The sequence below is a fragment of the Etheostoma spectabile genome, chromosome 23 (assembly GCF_008692095.1).
Source record: "Etheostoma spectabile isolate EspeVRDwgs_2016 chromosome 23, UIUC_Espe_1.0, whole genome shotgun sequence".
Lineage (NCBI taxonomy): Eukaryota > Metazoa > Chordata > Actinopteri > Perciformes > Percidae > Etheostoma > Etheostoma spectabile.
Genome location: NC_045755.1, coordinates 15,853,529 through 15,870,076, shown reverse-complemented (window position 1 = coordinate 15,870,076; position 16,548 = coordinate 15,853,529). Strand labels below are relative to the sequence as shown.

The following is a 16,548-nucleotide window of genomic DNA, read 5'->3' as shown; positions in this document are numbered from 1 at the left end:
CAACAACATTTCCCCGTCGTGGGATAAATAAAGTATAATCTAATCTAATCTAATTTCCTATTCATTTGGCAACTTTTTAGATATGCACTTTGTTAGATTTATATTTTATACATAATTATTTGTCATATCATCAAAATCATTATCCTGAAATATTGTGATATTATTTTAGGGCCATTTCGCCCACCCCTACTGTCTATGTGTACCCCTTCACATTTATGGGCATCTAATCTAATCTCAAATCTGCAAAATGAGCTGTAACTGGCACCATTTGAAAAAATTACTTAAACTACTCCTGCCCCTAACGTTAAGGGTTTGCATTGAGTGTACCCACAAGGATGCAACAATACGCTGCCTGCACCTAGTACAGCTAATATTACAGACTAAGGTAAATTGTTTGATTGGGTTTCTAGTCAACATTGCTTAAACCAATTATACCTAGACTCAGGCAAATTATGTAAGCTTTGTCTACAATACTTGTAAAATACACAGCTGTAACGTTATATGTGAACAAGAGCCCATAACTTCTTACCATCGTCAAAGTCCTTTGCTTCAGAGTAACTCACAACTGTTGTCTTCCTGTGTGTCAACAGTAAACAACGTGTTAGCATTCAAAAGACATTAGTTAAGTTAATCAAAATAAGGCAAAGAAAATGTCAACGAATTAGGGTTTAAAAAGGTAGCTAATTTACAAACCTTGATGGTCGGTCCATTGCTTGTAAAATCAAGAGGTTTTTATTTAGCTAACATTAACCACTAACTAGCTAGGTTAGCTGGCTAGCTGTTTGCTACGTAAACACAGAACAAACACAAGCCAACGTAGTTTGTTACCTGGAGAAGCTAACCTAGCTAGCTTTAATAGTTCAATACTAACATGCGTCCAATCATTCCCCGGGTGAAAGGTGTCCTATCTAAGCAGCAAACATGTTAACTATGCAATATATATTAATTATTAATGTTAGTTTTGTCACTCAAAAGCCAACTTAAGCGCTCCTCTTCTGCTTTCAACTGTCCAGCGTTATGCTTTCAAACAGCCCGCCTGAACCAAGGAGAAGTGACGTTCTGTTGACCAATTTGACGAATACCGGCAGATTCGTTTACTAGGATAAACTGGCATATCATCTTCATGGCTCTTCTAAAGAAAATTCAGACAGAAGCAAAAATTGGTAAGTGTTAGATGACTTGGTGTTCAGAGTGGCTAATTACTCAAGTGGCACTCATTTTATATAAGAACGTGTTGAATCTGCTTCTGTTAAATACATTGCAGTTATTTATTGCTAGCTGGATGGACTGGGCTAACGGTGGAAGTGCTCATTCCGTTTGTTAACTTAGTGTTTTTGGACATTAGATTTGAAGAAAGTAAATTATGTAAGTATATGGAGTCGAAATAGTTAGTGTGTGTTAATAATAATATAATGAATGTTGCTGTGTTATGGCCGTGTCAACAGCTTTCGGCTCAAATGTAGAACTGTTTAGTGATCCCATACAGGTAACGTTAACGTTAATAGCGTAGGTTGACACCAATAACATTAGTAGCTAATATTGTACTGATAAATTAAAACACCAGATTGCAGATAACGTAAATTAAGCTAGCAAACAATTTTTTTTTAATTTGCCCTCAAACAACTTCAGTAAAATATAAACATCTACAATTACTTTAATTGCTACAGCACAAACCCAAATAAAACCATTTTTAAGAAAAAGATCAAATGTGAATCACCTTGTGAAATATGAAGGGGCTGCAAGTAACAATTACATTAATTATCTGCAAATCCAATATTATATATTCATATATTATAGCTTTTAATGTTTTCCCTGTTTTCACTTTAATTATTATATTTCCTTATGCCTGCCCTTTGTGAAGCTCTTTGTAATGGCTGATTTTGATAAGTGCAATCTAAATAAACTATTATTATTATTATTATTATCATCTGCATACTTACTATAGTTTGGTGATATGATTGCAACTTACTTTACATCAGAGCCTGACAGCACAGTATTAACTTACTCATATATATTCAAATATACAGCCAGATATGTTAGCTGATAAGTAAGAAGACATTTCTGTCAAAAAATGCTGGATTACTTTAATGTTGTCATTTAGAAACTGTTTTACACAGTTTGTCCAGCAGAGAGCGCAAACAACAAGTTTATTTTTCCATCTGTATAACTCAAGGCAAGTTTATTTATTTAGCACATTTCATACACAGAGGCAGCTCACGGTGCTTTACATAATGAAATGTGGTAAGAAAGACAGGTAAGAGAAATAAAAGTGCATAGAACTTGTCTTTGTGCTTTTGAGTAAATATTTCCTCTCGCCAGTTAAAAGAAGGGACTTTTTGAGACAGAGCATGCCAAAGAGAGTCTAAAGTAGTTACTCATCCCACACCTGCAGCACCAGGCTGCCAAACCTAAGTTTGCATTAGTAAACATGTAGGTGTGTGGGGGCTCAGATTGAGAAAAAAATTAAACATAATTTACTTAAAAATATATTTAGAGATTTAAAAAAGGAAATACATGATATTTATTATTCAAACTAAACAGTGTAGCGAGGTGTCATATAGTATGTTAATATGTATGCTACTTCTACGGGATATCAGCTGCCCTCTTTCAAAATACATTTATGTTATATGCATGTAAATACCTCTTTCCATGCAGTTTTTACAGATTTCAAACAAACTCCAAACTATGATATCAATATTGATATTAAAGTTAAATGTGTTTTTGTTTTTTATATGGATACTTGCTGTGGCTCTTATACAGATTTGATCATTGGATTGAATATCACATTTTACCCATCGTAAGATGATGTATATTTAAATGGAACAAACTGATAAAATAATGAAAAAAATAAGTGTTGACTTTGTGAGGACATTTCTGTCCTCACAAAGTCAACAAATTTCATTTTTGGTCTCCGTTTATACCCATGAGAGAGTTCAACCAGCAGTCCAGCAGATGGCAGTGGGAGTCTGATGCTTGAGGGCCTTAGAATCAGAGGTACATACACGGACCTGCTATTGCCATGAACATGACATGTCTACAGCGACTCAGTCGCCCACTCTCAGGGCGGAAGCAATCCCGGCTCCCTCTGAAGGGCAGTAAAAGGGAAAGCGCTCATTTTTTACTGCATGTTAAAGAGAGCACCAGCAGTCCCTAAAGGTTGTCATTTTCCAGTTTGTGAGTGGGTGGCTGTCGGCTGCGGTTTGTCACACAGTGGACCTGGACTGAGACTTTCAAGGGTGTGATGGTCCGTGTCTTCGGACCCAGACAAGGGAGGAGGACATGCAGCCATGGGGCCAAAGGTTCCTGTGGTCACACATTCCTAAACTCCTCCAGTGCTGCCTACAGCTATGACTAAAATATCAGATGCAGTCATGCAAACACTGCGAACACAACAACATCACGTTTCCATTCACGCACATAGATGTTTACGTTGTGCTCCTGACGAGATTGTTGTCCTAACCACCTGAGAAATTGTCCCTTTTTTTGTTTACTGAAAATTATTTTTTGGAAACTTATGCCTTTATTTATTTAGGACAGCTGAAGACATGAAAGGGGAAAGAGGAGGAATGACATACAGCAAAGGGTCACAGGTCTCAAACCTGCGGCCGCCGCATCAAGGAGTACACCTCTATATATGGGCGCCTAGGTAGCTCACCTGGTAGAGCAGAAATCATTATCTCTTTGCTTAAGGTAATTAGGAGATGACAAATTCATTTATCTGGCACTTCTCCATGTATACATCTCTTTTAACTTAGTACAGGAAATGATTTTGGTTTATGTTGCTGGAGTAAACTTGGACCGCCTCCACATTTAATGTATGTTCCCAAACAAAGGCACGTGAAGACCACAGTGTAGGTTTCACTTAACTAAAAGTAGACCTACCCTCCTTGTTTAAGACTCTGGTAAAAGATGCCTACTGAAAATGGTCCTGAGTTAAAAAAATATTTAGGTATGTGATGTTAAATGTTCAAAACAAGTAAAGTGTGTATTGTGCTGTACATTTAGTTCATATATATTTGTACTCCGTGGTACACAAGTTATTCACTTAGCCAAAAATGAGCAAAAGGAAGAAAACATTGAGCTACTTTCATTTCTTTTGGAACTGAAATGTTTGTAATGTCCTCTTTAAATCTTTCCTTACAAAACGTCCTTTTCTACAGAGCGCTTACTTGAGCTCTTTTATTTCACTTAAATTGTCTCTTTTTTTTAATCCTAAATTACCAGAGTGTATCTTTTTCATATCCAGGTAGCTAGTAAGAAATGAAGGACATTTTGGATTAGTTAAAGTACATGTATGATTTATTCATTTTTGGTTATGTCACACAGTCGATATATAAAATATGAAGTTGTTGCTAGTTGCACAGGTAAATAGGGTAATTTGTCACATATTTAGTTAGTTTGGTTGGATCAAAATATGCACTGTCTAACTTGCAAAGGTAAATGTAATAGCTGATGTAATAGCAACATTTTGGTACAAGACCATCATCAGGCAAAATATGAAATTTATACAAATGTTTTAAGATAGCTTACAGACTTATAACTGTGGCTTGTATCCGTGGCACCAGCAGGCACTATTACCAGACTATTTTGGAATTAGACATCCAGCTAGATTTACTGGCCTAGTTGAGAGTTGTGGGGTCATCAGCGGTCTGAATTTGAGATTGTTAGTTGGAAGTGGTCAGGAGGCAGTTTTCCCCCTCAACCACTGATGTGAATGCCATCATTATGTACTGTATAGCATCTCAGAGTGGTAGTTTGTGTGGGGCTCTCTCAGTACTGCGCCGTTGTCCTTGTATGGTTGTTCCGCAGGTGGAGACAGCAAGTGTTGTTATTTACATTCTATGCCGAGCAAAGAAAAAAATAGACTGGTTGTTTAGTAGTGAGATATTTCAGTTAAAAGGTTGCCATGTTTGGCATGAACAAGATGCAAGATAATGTAATAAAAAGTACTGCAAAAGAGGTGATTTGTGGAATTTTCTTTACTCATATACTCTTCTTATTTACGTATGCTGCAAGCTGGAAGTGTTTTCCGCTCATCATGGAAACAAAATGCTCTGTGAGTGACAAAATTAATTTGCATTCTGCGGTTATTTACAATCCTCAAACTAAATATGTCTTCTGAAGTTTTTTCGTATATCCGGCTGTGTTGCAGTGTCAGTGTGGTGTTGTTATTTTAACCTAGAAAAGCCCTTGCATCCGATGTCTTCAGTCATAGACCAGTGGCCGCAGCACAGCCGCAGCAGCCACGGCTTTAGCCAGCGAACCAGAGTGGGCATACACATCTGTCAATCAGTGGCTTCCGGAGTTAGTTTTTTTTAAGACGTTGTCTTCTTAAGTGCATGCTTTTGCTGGCTTTTTGTTTTTGGAGTACACACGCGGCAGCCACAAAGCTAATTGCAAGGGATATGAGGAACTGGAGAGGAACAATCACGGAGAGATTTTAGTGTGGGCTTGTGACAACCACAATGTTGATAAGTGCTTTTATGGAAGACACGGTAAAACCTACACTGTGATGTAAAAATGGATTTAAGTTATATGTCTGACTATTGCACAGTTATTGTGATTGTTTAACGTTACTTACATTCATAGGGACTTTTGGTCTGTTACGTTTATAAGGTATTTAGAGTATGCTAGAGCAGTGGGTCTTAACCTTTTCCGCTTGTGACCCCTCATCACAGGTCATGGCCTAATGCTGCGTTTGTGTCGGGCTGGTGGGTGGAGATGGGGAAAGGTTCCCATGTCAGCGATTTGAGAGCACTCACACCATCAAGATGGTTGTATGACTATAGAGTTGTTGGTCGTGAGAATTAAAATACTATGACAATATAACATCATATCCATTCATTTGAGGTTTATTACATTGAAGGATTGTTTTGGCTGATGTGAGGCGTCCATGAGTGTTTTTCACTTGCTCGACTACTGGCTACATCTACCCACAACACAGGCATGCAAGCACATTTTATGTACAAGCACTTTTATGTACAGATTTTTGTTTACAGATGACCCCACAAATTTACACATACAAGTCCACACAAAAGGGTTGTATAAAGCTTTTTGTGGCTGCAAAGGGAGCTGTGTGAAGTTTGATAAATTAAAGGTGCTGTATGTAGGATTGTGAAGATCCAGGTTTTAGCCAAAGAATTTTTATCTTCAACTTCTCAGTCCCCCCCCCCCCCCCCCCCCCTTTCTGCTAAAGCCCAAACGGTCTACTAAGCCCCTCCTGCCACGTGGGACAAATAGTGTGTGTGCCTGAGCAGTGATTGACACGCAATTAGACACCTACCCTGGCCCTGATTGGTGCATCTGAACAGTGAGAGGTGGATTTCTGCAAATCGCAATACAGGCTGTAGGTCAGGGGTGCTCAAATGCTTCCCCTTCAAGGGCCAAAAAAGAATCAGGGTGGAGGGCCCCAAGCCAAAATTAAACATTCATGTCGTGGACTTTTTAAATTGAAATGTTTTGCATATTTGCATATCATAAATTTAAAGATGAACACATATTAAGAAATAATTAAATGCCAGTCCCTCCAGGATTTCAGACTTTTTTTGAGAATATTGCAGCCCAAAATGCCTAATGTTGCGGGAGCTTTTGTAAAGCAATTGAAATCTAAGTTGCAATGTTTTTTGCAATGAAATTGTGGGAGACAGAGAAAGTTGCAAAAAAAGTTGCGTTTTTTTGTATAGTTATTTGAAAATTAAAAAAAAAATTGTTTTGGGGTAGAATACAATTACTCTAGGCTGAGTTTTCCTACTTGTCTTACCAAAAGGGCTCAAGATGCTGCAAATGGCTGGTGGATTTAAGACAAAAAATAATAATTTATTGAATTAATAAAATTTGAACATATCTGCCAGTGGCTTGTTGATCTTTACATTGTTAGTTAGTTTCCTAACCTTTAGGGATCTGCTGGGCTTGAGCAAAACAGTAAGTCATTTACTGCACAAGAATAAGGACATTGCTGCTTGTGTTTTTGGGCAGCGTTATTGGCAATATGAGGTCCTGGATCAGGAATCTGCAGTATGATTACCGGTGTATGTGTTGACAAGACGGCAGGGATATAAACAGCATCAAAGGGGCCGGCAATAATTTAACACTGCCAGTTTTACAGCGTGACACCATTCAAAATAGCATTTGTAACGTAGCATTGTTTCCTGCACTCCAGTGTGGAACTTGAAGGGCACACGGGGAGCAGTCTCATTAGGATGACCTTTTAACAGGGAGGTCACAGGCAAAAGGACACAAGCACATGGGACCTCAGTGACTCGCCATGCCTGGGATGCACTGCGCTTACTGTTACATCATTTGTTGATAGATCAGCTGTATCCGATTCTCTGTTTTGCATTTCCCACAAAGTCTACAAGGCACCATACGCACAGCCATATTTGATAATAACAAATAGTGTCCATACACTTTTGACAGCAGCATGCTCTCAGTGCACTTAACTTTTGCAATCCCTAGTTCCTTCAAAATTAATCATACTGCACAATGAACATGTAACCTCTCTATCAGTAAAACATAGTTTCAACCTTTTCACTGTAAAATCAGGAAGTGATCAGCCAGTAAGGCAAAGAAAATAACGAAGACACTCATTGTAATCTATTGCTCTGGCTCAGTGGTCTATGAGTAATCAAATTATGCCCTAAGGTTATTTTCTTTTGATATTCCACTGAGACACAGTAGCTGCAATGCAGGGGATAACACAGTTTACTATGTTTAGCTGAACATCTGGACAGAATATTGTTTCAGAGGAAGCTAAGCTCATTGACTCAAGCTTTGAGAATTTCTATTCCAAAAAATATACTTCTCAAAAGAAAAGCGACATTGGTCCCAGTCTAACCACATGCCAGCGTCTCAGTGCTGCAATGCAGTGACTTATCATCACTGACAGGCACTGGGTGTCATAACATCTGTTTGACACCAGAGGGCGATGTCCGCATGTGAGAAGGTTGAGGTGCAGCAGGAGCATTTTTCTAAAGTGTGACAAGAAAATTTTGTACAACCGATCATCCAAAATTAAAACATGTTGCAGAACCCCTCCATGCTTTATTAACCAATTTGTTTCGGCCATCTTGCCCTAACCAGGGTGGTGTCTGATCTTGTTTCCATGTTTACAGTCCATTGATCAGTCAAAAGCAACAATACCATAAAAATGGCATAGTGAATATAAACATTTACAAGAGAAATACAAATGTTCCTAAATAGAAAACATGCAACATTACAACCAACTTTTTCACCTGCTTTTCACAAAGGTTGTCACGGCAACAGGTGCTCCATCCTCCCCTTCCCCCTGTCATTCCACACCTGCCCACCAGCTATCACTACTGAGTTTCCCGCTCGGCTCATCATCGTTGTCTTTGGTTCATTGTTGCTTCAGTGTGCCAGGACCGTGAAACTAAAACAGCTAAATGGAATTCAGCCATCATTCATTTTATTATTTACACCTGTGCTTTTCCTACTACGACAGCTCAAAATGTCTGACGTGGAATTAGCTCATCTTTTGACTGCTGCCTACTTGCCTTTTGACCCAGTAAGGAGAGTTTTACCACACCTGTTAGCAACCTGCTTTTGGGGCCTGTGAGTGTTACAAAGGTTAAACTAGTTACAAAACTTTGTGTAACTAAATAAGGTCTGCAATAGGGCAAAATAGAAATTTTGGACATATGGTTTGAAGACATGTCCTTGGGTTCCTGCATTTTTCACTATTATCTGATATTTTAGTGATTAGATGATCAGTTGATTTAAACAATCAACAAATTATTTGATTATGGAAAGATTTATTAGTCCAAACCTATGCTACAAATTATGAATCCCTTAGTCACTTCTTTGTAAGGTTCAAGCAAAACCCTTGATCAACTCCTTGTGGGTTTGGATTTCCTCCAGCAGGGGCCGCAACAAAAATAAATGATCCAATCTTTGTTGTGCTGGCCGAATGACAGCAGCTCTGTCCAGGATGACTCACTTTCTCAGCAGTGTGACGCTCTCCCCTACCCATCAGCCAAATTACCTTGATCCTCCGCTCATTGCCGCCTCTCGCCCACCCTCACTGTGGAGCAAGGTGGTCGCATCCTCAGAGCTGGCGGCACTCTTTACATCCCATAGGGGTGAGAACGTGCAAAGCAGTGAGCAAATGTGTTGAGAGAATTCCTCACATTCTCCTGCTCGGTCCTGGAGGCCTGGCTTGGTGTTGGGTTCCTGGGAGAGAGGGAAGAGGAGCCAGGGGGAATCGGCTGCCGACTCAGCAGCTGACACCTCCTCTGATCTCTATCTCTTCCTACAGCCATAAACCAAACTGTCTCCTCAGCATGGTGGCCACGTAAACAGCTTTCCTCGTGGTCTTCATAACTTGGTTATGGCAAAGATGTGGCACCGACCAAACTTCAGCCTCAATGTTCCCATATCTCATATTTGGTAATGAAAAGAAAAAAGAAAATTACGTCAATGCTCTCAGGAAGATATTTCATTGATAAATATGGAATCTGTTTTTGCTCTACTTGTCCACAGAAATGTGTTTGATATAATGGGTTTGTTGGCAGGTCTTTGTGGAGCCTGAATCAAGGGCATCTGCAAAATCTGCACAATAAAACGTACTCCGACTTTTTTTGGACTAAAGCTTTTGTGAATCGACAACCCTGCTGAGCTTGCACCCGTCAGGGCAACGCAGCTTACCATGTAAGGCAAACAAAACCGTTTGGTCATATCTTTAAACGGACGTTTTCGCATCTTTCAGCTCTCTTGGGATCCAATGTGATTACTTAGCTTAAATGGAGATCAATGGCCACAGTGTGAGGCATTTACCATTATTCAAAGTGCATGGCTATCTATGACTTTTACTCTTTCCCCGCTGCGAGTCCTAGCGTGAGTTCTAGCTTTTTTTCCATAGCCGTTGCGTTGTCAAACATAAGAGTAGTTATTTTCTGTTTTGAATTTTTAATGAAATTTACCAATACAGCCATAATATACATTAATGCTCCCTAAAACTATTTCATTAGACAATTGACTATATTTCTTTCCATAACCAAAGAGATCTCCGTCAGATCGTCTTTTGCTGACAAAATAATGTTAAAAAGATACAAAAAAGGTCTGTTGTTTATAAAGTTTGGCTTTTCTACAGGAACAAAATCCTTTTCACTTTAAGTTTGTTGTTTGACCACAGGTTTTTGTTTCTGGGAACTAGGGCTGCAAGCAACTATCAACTATTTCCACTATCCTTTCATTTTCGACATATTTTCTCAATTAACCGACCAATAGTTTGGTCTAGAAAATGGCGGAAACTGCCAACAGTGCAAAACGATTTTTTTTAAACTTAATTTTTCTTTGAAAAATGATGAGAATAATTAGTTGCAGATTGACAGATTTTGTCGTTTGACTACTAGATTAATTTAGAAACCTACCCATATGGGATTTTGAGACACATAATGGTTTTAGATGGGAAAACATTTAGCTGGAATGAAAATGTTGCACCGACATGACTACGCAAAGGAACTCAGAAGGCTGCTTTCTTTTATATAACTTTAATAAAGAATGTTTGAAACATTATTATACATTATACATGCAATGTATTATATTGTCAACCAATTCTAGAAATGAACTATTGGTACGACCCAAAGTTCTTTCTTTTGAAAATAAAAATATATTGTATATCGCTAAAAAGAAGAAAAAAAACTGTATCTGCAGTGACAATCAGTTGCTGACCATTTAAATAAAGCGCTACTGCACATAACAACACAGATGTCTAAATCACCCCAAGCATCGTTTTTTGCATTATTTGTTCTGTTTTCACATCGACGCGAATCGGACAACATATACGCCGATACCGATGTTTGTGTTGGCCGACCAATAATTCTTTTTATGGGTTTTATGTTAATTTACTTATTGTTGTTCCAAGTCTTGGTGTTACATGACTTTAGTGACCTAAATGTTACGATTGTTGACCAAGTTGGAGTCCAGCGTGTAATTGTTGGTTTTGTTTCTTTGGTTGCTGCTGCTCTACACATTTAGAAGTAGGTACTGCGTTTCCTTACTCCAACTACCTTGGATGTTTGGCTGAATACCTTGCTGATTGTCATCCAAACAGTCTGATGACAGATGGGTCTTTTTTCTTTAAGAAGGTACAGTTTACCTGACTGACATAATAGTAAAAATGGCGGTGTCATTGGTTGGGATTTATAAAAGTCACCTCTGCCTTGCTTCTTTTCCCCTTAGTCACTCTACGCTCAATTTAGCAGCAGACACATCTTTCTCTGCAAGGTGCACAAGCTGTACCCTTGAAAAGATATTTTTACTGGCAACACTCCCTTCTGACTGGCTGGTTTTTGTCTCCTCTGTGCAGCTCAAACCTTGACACAATAATAATGAAAGAAGCAGAACAGATCTCCTAATGTACTCCAGCTTCTGCATATGTTCTAATAACTAGGCATGCCAGTTAGTATCAGGTTCCCAGTGGATTTGCTGTTTCTCTCCACTGTGTCATGACTTTACAAAGCAGCATAGAATAAGAGCAGTGCAGTTTTTGGCTGTTGAATTATACATTAGCTTGTTCAGCAAATATCTGAACCCCTGAGCTCCTTTCAGGGTGGCACCTTTACAATTTTATAAGCCACTGCTCCATTGGAACCAATGAAATCCAATTGTTTATGATCGATCACGAAATTACTGCTAGCTGCTCTATAAATGTAAAGTTTTCTTACTCGAGCAAAGAATCGTATACATTTTCTTACTACTGCTGTGATTTTATAATTGTAGTCTTTATGTGAATGTCTGTGCCTTGGTTGTGTCGTCTGTCCAAACATAAACAGTTGGACTGAGTATTATTGCTCGTCTATGCCAGTGATTCTAGTGTCATTCCAGGGAAATCCCCAGCTGTTGTTTCAATCTCGTCTTTTAAACCCCACGTTATAAAACTGTAATTAGGAAAGCTTTGCATCCTACTGTATCCAGTTACTTACACTTTGGTAATATGCACAAAAGCTGTTTGGATGGCTATTCCCTCTAGTCCATTTTCTGATTGATGTGTGTGTGTGCACTAAATAGATCCTATGATTGCAACAAAGACAGCTGACCAGACAATAGTAAACTGCCGACACTTTTCTCTTGCTTGAGTCTCTAGTTTCTAGTCAATTCTAGTCAAATCAATTTGGTGTGTTATGTGGGCAAGTTTCCATCTGGCTCCTACTGTCCTCCTGTTGCCCCACTAGGACTCAGTTTATGAGGTTGTTCAGTTTTCTTAGTTCAACATAGTCTTTCTCCAGAATAAACCTTAAATCATGAGTTGCTCGATCGATTAGTTGATCACCAGAAAAAACGGATCTGCAACTTTTTGGATAATTGCTTAGTAGTTTTAAAGTTTACTTGTATTGCTGTATATTATCTTCTGTGCTTGACCCATACAAGGCGTTTAAAATTAGGATATATCGACCTCTACTGTTTCAATTTTCTTGTTTTGTGACCATTCTTCTGTAATCGGTCCATTGTGAGTTCCCCAACTTTATGGAAGTGCAGTGCTAAATCGCTGTACCCCTTTAAGCTATTTTTTAGGGAAAATACCATACATATGATAGTTTCAGCTTCTAATCTTCTTTGAGAAAGGGATTCTTTCTTTTATCTTTAATTATAGGAAATTGGATATCTTTGGGTTTGGGACTGCTGGTCGAACTAAACAAAACATATAGAGCTTTGAATATTTTCTGACATTTTATAGGCCAAACGATAAATAAAGGAAATAAATGCCAAATTAATTAACCATGAAAATCATGTTCAGTTTTAGCCGTAGTCTTCTTTGTGGACAAACACAAGGGCTTTGTGATTTTCAGGTGGACAGTAGTTGATTACTTCTTATCCCACCGTATCACAATAGACATATCACATTAGCATACTTGATGTATGTAATATGTAAATTCATATTTAAGGATAAGTGGTATCTTGCTTCAGGTGTTTTAATAGGTGTTATTACCAGAAAGCAGCCTCAGCCAGTATAACAGGGTTAGCGGAATTAATCTCAAGAGCTCAGCACCGTCTCATTAACGGTGCCCACTCTTCATTGATTAAAGTTACACTCTGTCAATAACCAAGTAGTTTTGTCTATTCAGGCTGTTGGTTGCCTTGGATTGCATAGTCATGTGCTTACACCGCAAATCATTAATTTGCTGGTCCAGTGTGGCCCAGTCTATCTGCTCCGTTGGGACTAAAAGGTCCTGTTTTTCTCTTTAACTTCATACATAGGTGTATATTCTTTATATAACTATAGAAATATACTTTTACATGCAGTAATGTTGACAACATACAGTGTATCTTTAAGTATACCAAAACATGTACCTGGGACTTAAAGTGTAATTTAATGACACGCCTAAACACATTTCTGTTGCAATCTGCATATATCTCCACATTATATGTAATGTTGTGTTTGTTTTTTCCATTATGGGTTGTCTTGCCACGGCTGTTTGTCAGTAACAAGGCCTAACTGGTTGCTAAGGTGGGCTTGAGGCTCCCTGGCAGCCGAGAGCACCTCGGGGCCCCAGAGCCTGGTGCTCTGTGACGCGTTGGGAAATCCCCCGAGCCTTCATCTCTTCCCAGCACCCTGCAGGATAGGATGCAAACAGGGATGTTAAGGAGGGGGAACCGAGTGCACTAGACTTATTTTTATTTGCTCAATATTTTATTCACATTTTTGACAGAAAATAGTGATGTTTCTTAAGTTAAATATAGGTTTTTGCATTATTAAGATCACCAACTTTTTCCACATTTCCTTCACCACTTTATTTCTGGACCTGAACTCAAAGCAATGCCAAGCGTTTAATCCACATTTAGATATTCTGTTAGTTGCAGGGTATGTTACTGTAACAATAATAATGCGCAATCTGACCAGCCAAAATATCTGGTTGTGTAAACTTCCTGAACAAACAGCTAAGGAAGTGTCAGACAGGATTGCCATTTGCTCTCCTGTGACTGTTTTTACACCTTCCTTCTAAATAAGGCAGCAGGCTGCCAGGACATATGACCACCGTCCCGATTTGGGTTCTGGACACAGTATCCATCCGTCCATCCCATGATTGCTCAACGCCAATGAAAGACACACACACACACACACACACACACACACACACACACACACACACACACACACACACACACACACACACAAAACACTCACACCCCTCCTGCATGTCTCCCATGTGAGGAAGAGCTCGTCAGGTCAGCCACAATTAGCCACAGGAAGACTGAGAAAATAGGTTGGATTACCTTCAAAATAAAAGCATAGCTTGGAACATGGGAATTTCTTATTTGAAGCACATTAATTTTGGAAGATTGTTCTGAGATGTACGTTTTTATTTATGTTCAAAATAAACTCAACTAAAAAATTAAATAAACTTTAAACCTAAAATTTAAAAGAAATAATGACTTGGAACACTGAATTCCTTTTGAGATGAGATTTATAGTATATATTGTTATACATTGTATACATTTTGTGATATGAAAATGACATTTCAGATAAAATACTATTAGACTTTAATAAAACAATGGAGTGTAAGACTCCTCCTTGGCCTTAAAAGATTGTTGTTGTTTTGTTTTTTACTATTTTCTGACCTTATAGAATAAATGAATTAATGGAAAAGTAAAAGTAAGAAAATAAGTATATCTAAGTTACCCGCAGCCCTTTGTGTTTTCATTTGCTGTTTTTCACCTCATTAGCTCCGCTTGACTACAGTCTTTATACATAGTTACCTATATATCATTCTTGAACTTTGTTTTAATGCTATTTTTATGATATTGTGATTTTAGCTAATTGTATTTGTATTGCTCAATTTAATTTCAAATTGTGGAAGCCATAGCATTTGATTTACATCACGTTCATACTCACAGACATACAAACCTTTTGATAACTGGTCCTGCTTTGTATGGAAGTGTTTATTCAGGGTTTTCCTCTATTGGGTCATCTAATGAATTTGGTTGTGAGACGTAATGATGGAGGGACTTACTGGAGTTTTGATGTGTGCAAGAGTTGGAACACGGCCACACTGGGCTTTATTTTAAAAAGCACCACAGGAAACCCTTCTTCTTGTTCTCTCTGGCTTGTTTGACGCTGATGTGAAGGTGCAGCACCCCCATCATTCTTATTAGAACTGCTGCTGCTGCTGGGGTCTTGTAACTCTCTCCTCCTCCCACCTCCTACTTTTGATGGGGGGTGCAGCTGTGAAGTCATAGTGATGTCATTTTAAAATGTGAGAGTCGGAGCCAAGGTGAGCTGGTTTTGCGGTGAGTGGTGTCCCCTCCACGACCAGCGTTGCCTGTACAGAGGCCCGGAGCGGCGAAAGATGATCATCGCCACCGGCACCAATTCAAGCTCCAACGTGCTCTTTCCCTCTCCTGCTCAGATCTCGGGCTATGGGGCCCTGATCTGCCTTGATCCCATATTAAGCCTTCACCACCACCATGCCAAAGGACAAACAATCAGAAGAGTTGCATTTTTAGGGCAGGTAACTTTGACCACGTGCCCCAAAGGTAAACTGGATGGCCGTTGCGCAAAGGTGCCTCTACAGTATGTCCAGCGGGGCCAGGACGCACTGGACGCTGCCAGCAGTTCTTATACTGTGGACTTCGCTCTGGGGGATCGTTTCATCTTATCCGATTCCGAGCAGGACTAATGCGACTTTATTGGAAAAGAAGTGGGAGACCCTCTTCTCCCGCTCCTATCTGGGTATAAATGGGGGAAAATCGGAGCTGAATTGGGAGAGTGACTATTTGCAGGGCATCAAAAGAGTGCGGCGACTGTACTGCAACGTGGGCATTGGGTTTCACCTGCAGGTGCTCCCGGATGGCAGGATAAGCGGTGCACACAATGAGAACCCATACAGTGAGTTGCATCCGGCAATGCACTGGACCCGAAAAAAAAAGAGTGTACTGTAACCCTATGCGCACGTTGTGTAAAAGTTAGAGAGGGTCACTTGTCTTGCATGATATTTAATAAGAGGTGTCGGCATAGTTGAAAGTTTCCGAATGCAAAAACAGTGTCCTGAGCCCCACGTCCGTGCACTGCGAAATATCCTCCCAAGCCAAAAACATCACATGAATGCTTGGACCCAGTTTAGAGGCTAACTTATTTTTACCCTGCGTCCCGCTGCAGCATGACACGCACACAGACCCCACTCAACACGCTGTAAACTACACGCACAGGGGATCATGTCTTCACAAAGCAAATAGGTGAAAACTCCTAAGGGCTAATTGAGCACAGGAAGCATCGTCCAGTCGCAGTGCACCTGCAAGGTTACACCCATCACTGCTGCATATGCCAGTTACTCGACTTTGTCCCCAGTCGCAGTGTGCAAGTGTCTTTGCTTTTCCTAACATTCTGTTTCGTCTAGGTCTAATAGAGATCTCCACCGTGGACCGAGGAGTGATCAGCATGTTCGGGGTGAGGAGTGGGCTGTTTGTCGCAATGAACAGCAGGGGGAGGTTATACGCAACGGTACGTCTGTGCGCCACTCCACACACATCCTGCTCAGTGTTGAGTTCATGTAGCTGCTGCATCCGAGGGTTTATGAGCACTGTTGTGTTATT

At 39.6% G+C, this 16,548-nt stretch overlaps 2 protein-coding genes across 6 annotated transcripts in view; one reads left to right on the top strand and one right to left on the bottom strand.

Annotated features, from left to right (window-relative positions):
* Positions 1-1,073, bottom strand: part of rad51ap1 (RAD51 associated protein 1) — a 3,829-nt gene extending 2,756 nt beyond the window's left edge. For 2 of the 4 annotated variants that reach the window (XM_032505544.1, XM_032505547.1), the window contains exons 1-2: positions 694-1,071; positions 530-576 (exon numbers count right to left, since the gene is read on the bottom strand). In XM_032505544.1, coding sequence (XP_032361435.1) covers positions 530-576; positions 694-710 — 64 coding nt within the window. In that variant the 5' untranslated portion in view covers positions 711-1,071. Of the gene's footprint in view, positions 1-529; positions 577-693 lie in introns of all 4 variants that reach the window. The other 2 variants (XM_032505546.1, XM_032505545.1) reach the window with 2 other exon arrangements.
* A 1,840-nt stretch (positions 1,074-2,913) lies between these two features.
* The window catches only part of fgf6b (fibroblast growth factor 6b), a 17,812-nt gene continuing 4,177 nt past the window's right edge, over positions 2,914-16,548 (top strand). Inside the window, exons 1-2 of one of the 2 annotated variants that reach the window (XM_032505562.1) lie at positions 2,914-2,994; positions 16,353-16,456. In XM_032505562.1, the coding sequence (XP_032361453.1) occupies positions 2,970-2,994; positions 16,353-16,456 (129 nt within the window). In that variant the 5' untranslated portion in view covers positions 2,914-2,969. Of the gene's footprint in view, positions 2,995-15,041; positions 15,845-16,352; positions 16,457-16,548 lie in introns of those variants that run through there. The other variant, XM_032505561.1, reaches the window with a different exon arrangement.